This window comes from Lagenorhynchus albirostris, chromosome 17, assembly GCF_949774975.1.
Source record: "Lagenorhynchus albirostris chromosome 17, mLagAlb1.1, whole genome shotgun sequence".
NCBI lineage: Eukaryota > Metazoa > Chordata > Mammalia > Artiodactyla > Delphinidae > Lagenorhynchus > Lagenorhynchus albirostris.
This window is the reverse complement of record NC_083111.1, coordinates 73,087,698-73,100,411: the sequence shown is the minus strand read 5'-3', so window position 1 is coordinate 73,100,411 and position 12,714 is coordinate 73,087,698. Positions and strand designations below refer to the sequence as shown.

Sequence of the window (12,714 nt, the reverse complement as noted above, 5' to 3'; positions counted from 1 at the left end):
TTTATGTTTGATTTCTTTTGCTCAATGCATTTTTTAAAATTTACCCCCAAAATGTGTTCCTTTTTACTGCTGAATAGTATTTCACTATTGTAAGAGTACCACTATTTGTCTACTCTCTCTCCATTCTCCTGTTGATGGGCATCTGGTAATTATGAAAAAAGCTGCTAAAACATTCATGTACATGTCTTTTTGTGAATCTAAGTTTTCATTTCTCTGGGCAAATACTGAGATATGGGATTACAGGATCAAGAGCAGGTATATGTTTAACTTTATAAGACACTGCCGAAGTTTTGCGAAGTGTACCAATTTATACTCCTATAAGCAATATATGCGAATTCTTCTATAATGTCCAATATACTATTAAGCCCATCCAATGACATTTTTTTCTTTCAGATATCATAACATTCAGTTCTTGAACTACAATTTGGTTCTTTTTTAGACTTTCCATTTCTCTCCTAAAATATACATATTTTTTCCTTTAAATTCTTTGATATGTGTGTGTGTTCTTTTAAGGTCATTGTCTATTAATTCCAATAATTGGATCAATCATCTGTGGGGCTGCTTATTCTTTTTCTGTATTTTCCTGCTCCTTTGCATTCCTTGTAATTTTTTTCTTATTGTACTAAGGTCAAAGTGAATGAAGGAACAATGGAAACTGAGATATAATATTGCTTATTTTGTTTCTTTTCTCAAGCATACAAACTCTTTTCTCTATCTGGTAGTTAGAATGAGGCAAATTAACAAGAGGAAATATATCAAATAGAAACTGAAAACCCTGAAGGTACACTAAGAAGTCTATTTCATTTCTCTGTATCATGTAAGGTACCCAAAACTACTACTTCCTAACTAGGTGACCTTGGATAAATTACCAAACTTGTACGTGCATCTGTTTCTACATTTGTAAAGTAAAAATAATCACTACATCTTTTTAAAATCTGTTGTAAACACTAAATGAAAGAATGCACTTAGCACAGTGCCTAGAACACGGTAAGTGTTCAGTAAATAACTATTAGCAGTAAGGCTTAATAAATACATATTATTATTAGTAGTTGCAGTACCAATGAAACCGAATTAGTCATAATACTTATTCTAAAATATTAAATCCATATAGTTATGATAGTGTGATTAAATGTAACATGGTGGTCTCTAGCAACATTTCTTTTAAGAACATGAGTTATGGATTTGAATTTTGATTATTTCCACTCACTAGCTGGATAAACTTCAGCTAGTTACTTTACTTCTCTAAGCCTCAGTGTCTTTACCTGGGGTGGGGGGGAAAGGATCTACCTAACTTTTCAGGACTGTGGGGAGGATTAGTAAAAACAACAGATATAAAGCAGCAGATATTTACTGTTACAATTAACAGGCATCAAAGAAGCTGTGGACAGGGAGTGTTGCCTGCCATTCCAGTTCTGCAAGATCAAGCCATCAGCCACTGCAGTCGCCTACAATGGTGCGCCCTGAGGGGAATTCAGGATGGAGAAAAACAGGGAGCATCCTGTTCTTTGGATACTGGCCCTAAACAGTTAAGATGCATGTCTAAGGAATAATTTCAATGAACCCAGATCCTTGCACCTTCCCATGCATAGAAAAGCACGAAAATCATCAACCTCAGATGTCTGCTCTTTGTGATTAGCAGTGATCTTTTGATGTTTGACTACATGGTTTTTTCCAGCCAAAAACTCCTATATATCCTGGCTCCTCCCTTACCTCTTCCGGGCAGTTCCTCAGAGCTACCTGAGAGGCTGTCTCCCGGGCTATAGTCCTCAGCAAGGTCCCCAAATAAAACTTAACTCTCAACTTTTAGGTTGTGCGTAAATGCCCACACCCAGCAATTTTCTCTGAATCTAAGGTATAGAGTATATTGCATATTTTAGTCTGATTCTCTGTTCTGAACTTTTATAAATGAGTGATTCTCAACTTAGTCGGGGGGGGGGGCAGTATTGGTGGTAAATGCCTAGAATAAGATGTTAAAGTGATGAAAACATGCTTTGCGTATGAAGGCAGAAAAAAGGCTGGGGAAAAAAAGCAACTGATCTCGAGCATCTACCTGTTTATTCTGTTTATAAGGATACATACAGGGTTTGAAGCAAAACAGATTTAGTTAATCAAGTTGAAAATATAAAAGATACGACAATGTAAAAAAAAATTTCAGAAGCACAATTTCCGTCTACGGCTCCTTTACTGTGCCACATTATACACAGACCAGTCTCCACACTGAAGTCAATATAAGAATATGCAGAGGTTCTTTCCTTAGGTGGAACCTGGAGTTTTTCTCTCCCTCTGTCATGTGCTTCATTACTTAACAACCAATAGACACAGAAAAACCGATATTAGATACCTTATGTTTTTGGAGCATAAGATACAATCGTTCAATGGTATCCACAGGGGATTGGTTCCTGGACCCTCCACACAGACCAAAATCCTTGGATGCTCAAGTCCCTTATATAAAATGGAGCACGACTGGCATATGACCTACACACATCCTCCCTTATACTTTACATCGTATCTAGATTATTTATAATATCTAATACAATGTAAATGCTATGTAAATAGTTGTCAGCATGCAGCAAATTCAAGTTTTACTTTCTGGAACTTTCTGGGAATTTTTTTTCCCCAAATATTTTTGATCCACAGTTGGTTGAATTTGCGAATGCAGAACCTGCAGATATGGAGGGCCGACTATAACTAATAACAGGACACAAATAGACATGACTTAGGAAAACTCAAGTCAAATTTAATAATTCAAGTGAGCCATCTGCATAGGTAGAATCATTATTGCCCTGGAAAGAACTATGAGGTTGAACCATATAAAACTGTAGTTTTTATAGGTCACAATGGTTAAATCTGAGAAATTACCTTTTTAAACATATCATTAGAATAAGAGTCTTCCAATTACTCAAATGTCCTTATAGGACCATTTTAAAGGAATAAATGGTCTAAAAAGGAAAGGTAGAAAAGCTAGAAGCCCCCTGAACAAGAAATGGTATCAGACAATCCAGTAAACAGAAAAACCACTGAGACATAGACCTGTATGATCTTGTGTTTACCCTAAATGAAAAGCACAATTACTTAAAAAGCCACAAATTTATAGGGATCTAATGGTTTCTATTTTGTTGCTTTATTGCTCTTGTAGTATCAAAACTCTTACCGTATGGTGAGTTCCAATATTTGAGCAAGTCTGTCATGAAGGAAATTTGCCTACAAAGGAGAAAAAAAAAATGTTAAGAATGGATCTATTATTTTCCAAATACCCATATGTAATAATACAAGTGTGATTTAAAGGACAAAGCATAACTCTAACTATTAAACTGATGGTACAGAATGCTTTAATGTTTTGGTTTTATCTGTCTCATACACTGGAATTTAATGTAAAGTTTCTTTTATTCCTTTCCTAGTCTCACTGGTAAAAACAAAATCGATAGCCACACAAAATACCTACAGCAAAATCATTGAAAACCACTGCAAAAACAGTTTCAAAGCAATAACAATCATTAACATTTAATTTGGGATCTGCCATTCCCATCAGCTGACATTACACAAAAAAATTATTTAGGCTTCACAGCTATGTCTTCAGATTTCAGTCCCTATCAAATCCACTACCTTGTGGATTCTGTTGATCTGCCTGAAGCTTGGAATCTACCTACCAATTACCAGGACAGCGTCCACAAAGTCAAAGTCCACCCCCGCCCCCTTCACCATGTGTTCACTTACTTTGGATTCACACTGTGCTGCTATTTCTTCAAAAGGTGCTTTCTGGAATTTCTCTATCACTAGACGTCTCTTTTCCTTTTCCTGTTCTTCCATTCCACTGGTATCTATATAAATGTTTAAAAAGACCCATTAAAAGGAATACAAAAATTTCATAGAACCTTGCCAATGACCATAAGAGCAAATGATCTATAAATAAAAAATAAGGGTGATTTATAGGACTACTTGTATAGGGAAAAAAGCAAAAGGTGTGACATCCTTGAAGTGTCTTAGTTAAGGCTAGAAAGCCCAGATATAAAAAAATTTAAAAACTACACAGCACAAAACCCTTTCTCATAAGACTACCTTTGTCTCTCTTACCAAATAAAAGCAGAAGCATGACAACTTCCTACAAGTTCAACAACTTCAAGGCCCTTCCTGAAGGATGATTCTTTTATTAATAATCATGCCCTTGCACATATGAGGTACTAAATTAAAAGTCTGCTAAACTTGATAGTGAATGGTGTGACTGAAATATAGATAGGGTCATGCGGAACCATATTGTTTTAGCCTTTTCCATGTATCTTCCACAATTTGAAAAGGGATTTTTTTAAATCTTAAGATGATGTGTCGTCTGGCCAAAGTTTGTGAGATAATAAAATAATAAATGTCTGTCATTTTGATACATATAATAACTATGTCTATTTGCTTAAGAATCTGAAAAGAAGGCTAATTAATGGCTTATTTATTGATGGTCTACAGTAACAACTCAGTAACTCTTCAGCTTTTTTATTTTTCCTGGTCAAGAATTTCATAAGATGAAACACAATCTGTTCAAGGTTCTTCAAAAACAAAGCTTCTCTTCAGGTAGACAAACTGTAACAATTAGCTAGTTTTAAAAAATGGATATATCAGGTACAAACGAAATAGGTTTATTTTCCCCCCTCTGAAATTGTGGCAGGTTAACAAAGTTGTCGAATTTATGTACTTTTTCTGAATGACTATAATACAGAATTATGATCACACCTCTCGTGTTCACTAGATTAGGGTCACAAGCTCAAACGTGCCAGAGGCTAGGCAGGAAACATAAATGTTTTAAAAGCAGTAAGAAAAACAGGACTCGGGCAAGATGAGCGTACATCCCTGGTCTTTATTCAAATCCAATTGCTGAAAATAATACTTCTACCTAAATTTGGCCTGCAGGCAGCAAGTTTCTTTTCCATGCATTAGTCCAGTAGTTCTCAAACTTTTTGTTTCAAGACTCCTTTATACTCTGAAAAATTATTAAGAAAGCCAAATTGCTTTCTTTATGTATTACATCATTTGATATTTTCCATATTACAATATAAAAATGAGAGACTTAAAAAATATTCATTAAATGCATTAAAGAAATGAAACCACTATATGTTAACATAAATAATTGTTTCATGAAAAAATAACGACATTTTCTAAAATGAAAAGATTTAGTGAAGAGAATGGCATTGTTTTCTTTTTTTTTTTTTTAACATCTTTATTGGAGTATAATTGCTTTACAATGGTATGTTAGCTTCAGCTTCACAACAAAATGAATCAGTTATATACATACATATATTCCCATATCTCTTCCCTCTTGCGTCTCCCTCCCTCCCACCCTCCCTATCCCACCCCTCCAGGCGGTCACAAAGCACCGAGCTGATCTCCCTGTGCTATGTGGCTGCTTCCCACTAGCTATTTACCTTACGTTTGGTAGTGTATATATGTCCATGCCTCTCTCTCGCTTTGTCACCGTTTACCCTTCCCCCTCCCCATAGCCTCAAGTCCATTCTCTAGTAAGTCTGTGTCTTTATTCCTGTTTCACCCCTAGGTTTTTCATGACATTTTTTTTTTAATTCCATATATATGTGTTAGCATACGGTATTTGTCTCTCTCTTTCTGACTTACTTCACTCTGTATGACAGACTCTAGGTCTATCCACCTCATTACAAATAGCTCAATTTCGTCTCTTTTTATGGCTGAGTAATATTCCATTGTATATATGTGCCACATCTTCTTTATCCATTCATCCGATGATGGACACTTAGGTTGTTTCCATCTCCGGGCTATTGTAAATAGAGCTGCAATGAACATTTTGGTACATGACTCTTTTTGAATTATGGTTTTCTCAGGGTATATGCCCAGTAGTGGGATTGCTGGGTCATATGGTAGTTCTATTTGTAGCTTTTTAAGGAACCTCCATACTGTTCTCCACAGTGGCTGTATCAATTTACATTCCCACCAACAGTGTAAGAGGGTTCCCTTTTCTCCACACCCTCTCCAGCATTTATTGTTTCTAGATTTTTTGATGATGGCCATTCTGACTGGTGTGAGATGATATCTCATTGTAGTTTTGATTTGCATTTCTCTCATGATTAGTGATGTTGAGCATTCTTTCATGTGTTTGTTGGCACTCTGTATATCTTCTTTGGAGAAATGTCTATTTAGGTCTTCTGCCCATTTTTGGATTGGGTTGTTTGTTTTTTTGTTATTAAGCTGCATGAGCTGCTTATAAATTTTGGAGATCAATCCTTTGTCAGTTGCTTCATTTGCAAATATTTTCTCCCATTCTGAGGGTTGTCTTTTGGTCTTCTTTATGGTTTCCTTTGCTGCGCAAAAGCTTTTAAGTTTCATTAGGTCCCATTTGTTTACTCTTGTTTTTATTTCCATTTCTCTAGGAGGTGGGTCAAAAAGGACCTTGCTGTGATTTATGTCATAGAGTGTTCTGCCTATGTTTTCCTCTAAGAGTTTGATAGTTTCTGGCCTTACATTTAGGTCTTTCATCCATTTTGAGCTTATTTTTGTGTATGGTGTTAGGGAGTGATCTAATTTCATACCTTTACATGTAGCTGTCCAGTTTTCCCAGCACCACTTATTGAATAGGCTGTCCTTTCTCCACTGTACATTTCTGCCTCCTTTGTCAAAGATAAGGTGACCATATGTGCGTGGGTTTATCTCTGGGCTTTCTATCCTGTTCCATTGATCTATCTTTCTGTTTTTGTGCCAGTACCATACCGTCTTGATAACTGTAGCTTTGTAGTATAGTCTGAAGTCTGGGAGCCTGATTCCTCCAGTTCCTTCTTTCGTTCTCAAAATTGCTTTGGCTATTCGGGGTCTTTTGTGTTTCCATACAAATTGCAAAATTTTTTGTTCTAGTTCTGTGAAAAATGCCAGTGGGCATTGTTTTCTATTTTTGCAAATCTCTTTAATGTCTGACTTAATAGAAGCAGTTGGATTCTACCTGCAGATGCATTCAATCCACTGCAATATGTTATTTTGGTTGAAGTATATAAAGAAAAACTAAATTCACACAGGTATGGACTGGGAAAGAGTAATTCAATAAATAGCCTTTTCACAGAATTGTAGCTATTTCTTCTTGGACACTACAACAAAACATGACAAACTGTAGTTTCTTAAAAGTTAGTTGCAATATGGAATTTGAAACCTTATTAATGAACTTTTTGTAATTGGTTATATTAACATCTATTGGTCTGTTCTACAGTTTGAATAGAGCTTTACTCATGTATGGTTTTGTAACATCATGCAAGGTCATTTGGAATATTGCTCCACTGATTTATGCAGACCCTCTAAATGTAGACATATTTCACTGTAAAATACTCTTTAAATTCACATTTGTTAGTTATTATCACTGATCTCATTAGAAAAGTCTTTAAATAAATATTGGGGAACTGTCAAACTTGCACCAGCAGACATAAGCTTCAAAACTCTAATTTTGTTAAAAAGTGCTAATTTTATCACTGGGAGCAAATAATGTCAGGGTGGTTTTTTTCTCTTGAAGTGACAGCTTCCCTTCAAATACCACAGGTTTTCTTTTTTTTTTTAAAGTAAAAGTGACGTTCCTTAAAAAAACCAACTAGTTCTGCTTGCAAATAAAAGCAATCAAAGAAGTGCTTTATATGGGCTCCCCAAAGGCATGTATTCATGGGATGAGATTAATAAAATTAATCATTTATACTGATTCTTCAAAGGCATTCTTAAGAGAAATCTTGCCTTTAAAAATAACGGGTGGGCTTCCCTGGTGTTGCAGTGGTTGAGAGTCCACCTGCCGATGCAGGGGACAAGGGTTCGTGCCCCGGTCCGGGAAGATCACACATGCCGCGGAGCGGCTGGGCCCAGTGAGCCATGGCTGCTGAGCCTGCGCGTCCGGAGCCTGTGCTCCGCAATGGGAGAGGCCACAACAGTGAGAGGCTCGCGTACCGCAAATAAATAAATAAATAAATAAATAAATAAATAAATAAATAACTGGGGATGTGTGGTGCTGAAGAATTCAATGACCACTAGTACAGTTTGACGCCACTGCCTTCATTCATGTTAATCCATGCAGTAAAAAGGCAAGTAATGTCTTGGTATTGTGCTGCATATACTTTTTGACTTGAAGGATCCCTTGGAAGAGTCTTCCCCAAAGCTCCAGGGGTCCAAAGACATACTTTGAGAACCACTGCCAGACTGTAAGTACCTCAACATGTCTTATTAATTTTTAAATGTCTCACAGTATCTTGTACACAATGGGTGTTCAAAAATTGCTTATTAAATTCAATTAATTTTATTTTGGCAAATTTGATATTACAATAAGAAAAAAAAATCCTCTAATGGATTAAGCAGAAAAAGGTCAGATTTTATTTCATGTATGATGGGTACCCTTGTTAATGATTTTCTTATTCTAATATTTCTTAAAAATTGAGAGCCAATTTCCACTCTCTATCGTGAAAGTCAATTTCCACCCTCTATTGCTTTACCAATTAGAAATGAATTGAGATCGAGGCATCATGAGCTTAGCAGGAATTTATATTAATACTTAATTGAAGGAATCATTTAAAAATTTTTAAAAGAGGCAAATTATATAAGGTAAAATTTATTTCCATAAAGGCTACAGGACAAAAAAAAATCAGAGTACTATTTTATGCAAACATAAGTGAAAAGATTAGAGTCAGTCAGACCTGGGTATGAAATTTGTCTCCAGTATTTACTAGCTCTGTGATCTCACGAGAGTTGCTAATTTCTCTGCCTCAGTGTTCTCACTGATAAAATACCAAGGATTAATGTGACTACTGTGCCTGCTGACAATTTCAGCCAGCTCCTTTCTCTTACCCCATTAGAAACACGCTTCTGATTACACTGCTATATGCCTACTAAAAATCATTCTAAGTAATTCTCTCAGAATTATTCACCTGCCCATCTCCTATAAAAGGAAATACATTCACTATTTCTCATAAATTCACTCAGCCTCAATGTTGGCCACCAAATAAGGGCAGAATTCAAATACATGGTGATATGCTTTCATAATTCTAGAAAAGTCAGTCTATAGAGAGGAAAATAATTATGACAAGACAGGACAATTACAAAAGTCTGAAGAACATAAGCTAATAAATTGATTATATATTTATATAGAAATCGACAGTATATACACTTGCCATGCTGCCTCTGTTAATTCTGGCATTTAAACAAGTACTAAGATATAGGTAAGCTAGAAAACACTAGGAGAGTTAACAAGCAAAATCTCACCAATTGCTTTCTTTAACGCCTCAAAGGTGATTTCTTCAGTGTTACTAACCTAGAGAAAAGTGATTTTAAGTAAAATAAAGAGTTAGGAACGGTCAATATAAATGATATCTGCACCTAGTTACAAGTAACCTAAGAACTTTGACAAATATTTTCTTTTCTTTGTGTTGGCTGGATTTGTGATCACACTCAACAGCATCAAGTAATCTGCATGTTTTCACTGGTTTTAACAATGGCCAACCACAGTGGTTCCCCAAAGAAGTCTACAGATTGATGTTAGGCTGGAAGAATTAGCAACCTTTAAGGCAACCCAACCAATATTCAAGGCAGAGATTATATATAAATGCAGCTTCAGCTACGTAATAAATGAAAACTAAGTATTCTATACTCTTTATAATTTTGGTACCACATACAGGTTAAAAATCAAAAATGAAATAATCTAAAACTTTAAATGCAAAAATTTTAAAGCAAAAAATCGCTACTTTGGGAAGTGTTCAATGAGTGCAGTTAACCAACATTTAAAAGTAATTATATTCTGGATCTCTTAAGGTCAACCACCAAGTCTTATTCTCCAGAAACTCCCTTTAACTTGAAGTTTTCAAATCTCGCTTGCTTTGAGACATGTAAAAGGTGTGAAATCAAGTGCTTACATAAAAAGTCAGTAATACTTTTTGTGGCACTAACACACTTTCAGAAGGAATAATATATCCAGTTACTATAGTATCTCTGAATAAAAGTTAAGAAATGATATATGAGTACTTGCCTTGGACTCTGGTCATCCCTAATTTTAGCTCATGAGCTTCTTTTTGCTAAGCCTAAGGCAGCAAGACTAGTGAAAGCAAAAGACTTCCTGCTTTGCATCTTAGCTCTCTGTACAAAGGACTTAGCTGGAAATCAAAGCAGCAAGAGTTCCACTACCTCAGTTTTTCTACTGAGGGCTCATATTTCTAGTTGAAGTCAGATTAAACTTGGGAATCTTCAGTTGCTTTGTTCTAGATATTTGGAGCAGATATATAAGATTAGGCTCTGGCTGGTCAATTATTTGTACCCAGAAGCAATCTAGTACTTCAAAGTTGTTCTTGCAACTGGTTAAGAGCTTTAGACTTTTGGGAAACAACTATAGTATAGGAGAAAGAACATAGGAGAAGCTAGAAGGCCAGAATTCTTATTACGGAGAATTTTTACTTATTACCTGTTCAATCCTGGATAAGTGAAAAGCTAGAGTACTGTATCTAATAACTCTTCCCTGTTTGTTGTTTTCCTTAATTTGGACAATGATGATGCATTCGCCCAGCATCAAAGAATCATGCCTATGGTGCTTTATTCTATCAGTCAAGCTGATGACTTAATTTCAGGAGGCAGAGATGCCACTGAAATAAATAAATGTTTTAGCCATTTATCTTCTTGAATACCTGAATTTAATTTAGGTATCTTTATACATATATAGTGCAATTTTTAGGAGAAGTTCACTAAATGATGCATGGTGGGCTAAAATTTGAATTACAAATGTTAGAACTCACATACCTCAGAAATGGACCAGGTATTTTAATAGACCATAGTAATAAGCTGAGTTATATCCAGGGAAAACAAAAGTTTTCCTATGATCTCCATCTAAACAACATGACAAGCTCTAAAAGCAGGTATCAAATATACTTGAGGACTAAGTGGGATTATGTATATACAATTTCAAGTAATTTTGATGAAATTACGAGCAATTTTTAAATTTGATTCATTGTTAGCAAATATACTCATTCTTAGTTTGATATTTTGTTACACCACTAACTGGTGAATACCTAACTGATGACACTTTCTCCTGTCCACACAATGAAATTTGTTAGTTTTAGCCTAGAAGGTACTGTTATTCTGTCTTCTGGTGTTTCAACGACCATTCCAATACACAAAATCAGATACCATAATGGTAAATGAGTTTGAAACTCCAATGTGCTCAAGTAAATCTTATATACTAAACTGTATTTAACTTTTCAAATACTCAGGGTGAGGCATATTTGACTTAGGATTTATAGTTATAGCAAAGATAAAACAAAAGGATCTTTAATAAGTTAACAAATGTATTAATGAACTTTTCATGTAAAATTCATGCTCAAGAGTCTTCCTCCTATATTGTCTTCATGCAAATGTTTCTTCAGTTCATTTTATCAAAATAGACTGATTCTTTGCAACCTTTTAAAGTGCTATATATGTATTTTTAAAAGAAATTAAAATGGTTAACAAAAGGCAAATGGGAAAAATACCAGTCAATAAAAAACACTGCACTCTTGACAAGTATAAACTAAGGCTCTGGATGAATTTCTTCCCTCAAAAGGTAACAGCAGCAAATTCATAATCACTGAAAGATATAGCTAGCAAGATATCCTTCTTGCTAGTAAGGAGTGTAAAAATTAAAATGGCTTTGAAGAGGTGAAATTTAGGGAAGATGATTTTTCCTGAGTCTTAAACTGGTAAGAAACTCTAAACCAACCTTAAAGCCTCAAGTTCCAAAATGAACACTAACTGCCCTATTCCAACTACTCTGATGCTCTGCAGATAATTCATTGATAAAACTGATTAATTTTACATAACAGGGAGTTAAAAGCATGAAAGATATAAATTAATTGGCTGTACCCTGGCCACCAAATAATTTTAATTCCTGAAGACAAATTAACTGACAGGGATTGGAAGGAGGAGGGAGAAAGGAGGCTGAGAAAGCATGAATTCAGACAACTTCCTTCCTCTTTTCTTACATGGATATTCTTTTAGTTATTTACATTGTACCAATGAGAAATAATGAAATACCTAAGAAGGCAAACAATGGATAAACCACAAGGAGGACGCTGACGTGACAGGCTGGCACACGGGAATTTTTACTTGACTATCAAAAAATGCTCTGCTGATTTGTGTGGATAAGTCCTAGAGAGCACTGGCTGCTTTTTCTTCCTATAACTCAGCTGGGTACACTCTTGTGCTCTACTGACAGGAGGAGAACATTAAATCTATGATGTTTCAAATAACTCCTTAAAGAGTACACAGGTCACTGATACAGCTTAACCTATGTTAAATTCATTATATTTACTATCCAAAAAGATTAAAAAATTTCTCTCATAGGTGAAATTTTGAAACTTTCTAAAAGTAGTGAGCATTTGGCTTCACATGACAGTGTATAATTCCATTTATTCTCACAACTTATGTTGCATAAATCTTTAAAAATAAATAGGATTAGAGGGCCTACTTATTTAATAACAGGCCTTGTGTAGCATTTCTTACTTATTAAGAAAACATACTTAGTTCTGTCTTATGGTTCCTTTTACTACAATGTGAAATCTAGTGATATCATAACACACAATATTAAGTTTATGTATCTTTATAGGTATATGAAATGAGTTCAGTAAAATAAATTATAAGTAAATTCAAGGCTAAATCAGATTAACTTCTACTAACAATTTTGTTGATTTAGGGATAAATAAGAGTTGTATTTGATCCTGTTTAAAAGTGTGG

General features: G+C 35.0%; 1 protein-coding gene across 6 annotated transcripts in view; it reads right to left on the bottom strand.

Moving 5' to 3' along the window:
* EFR3A (EFR3 homolog A) overlaps window positions 1–12,714 on the bottom strand; it is a 101,483-nt gene that overhangs the window by 9,737 nt on the left and 79,032 nt on the right. For 3 of the 6 annotated variants that reach the window (XM_060128524.1, XM_060128522.1, XM_060128525.1), the window contains 4 exons: window positions 9,226–9,274; window positions 3,715–3,818; window positions 3,152–3,201; window positions 2,039–2,301 (listed from right to left, as the gene is read on the bottom strand). In XM_060128524.1, the coding sequence (XP_059984507.1) occupies window positions 2,109–2,301; window positions 3,152–3,201; window positions 3,715–3,818; window positions 9,226–9,274 (396 nt within the window). In that variant the 3' untranslated portion in view covers window positions 2,039–2,108. Of the gene's footprint in view, window positions 1–2,038; window positions 2,302–3,151; window positions 3,202–3,714; window positions 3,819–9,225; window positions 9,275–12,714 lie in introns of those variants that run through there. The other 3 variants (XR_009536563.1, XR_009536562.1, XM_060128523.1) reach the window with 1 other exon arrangement.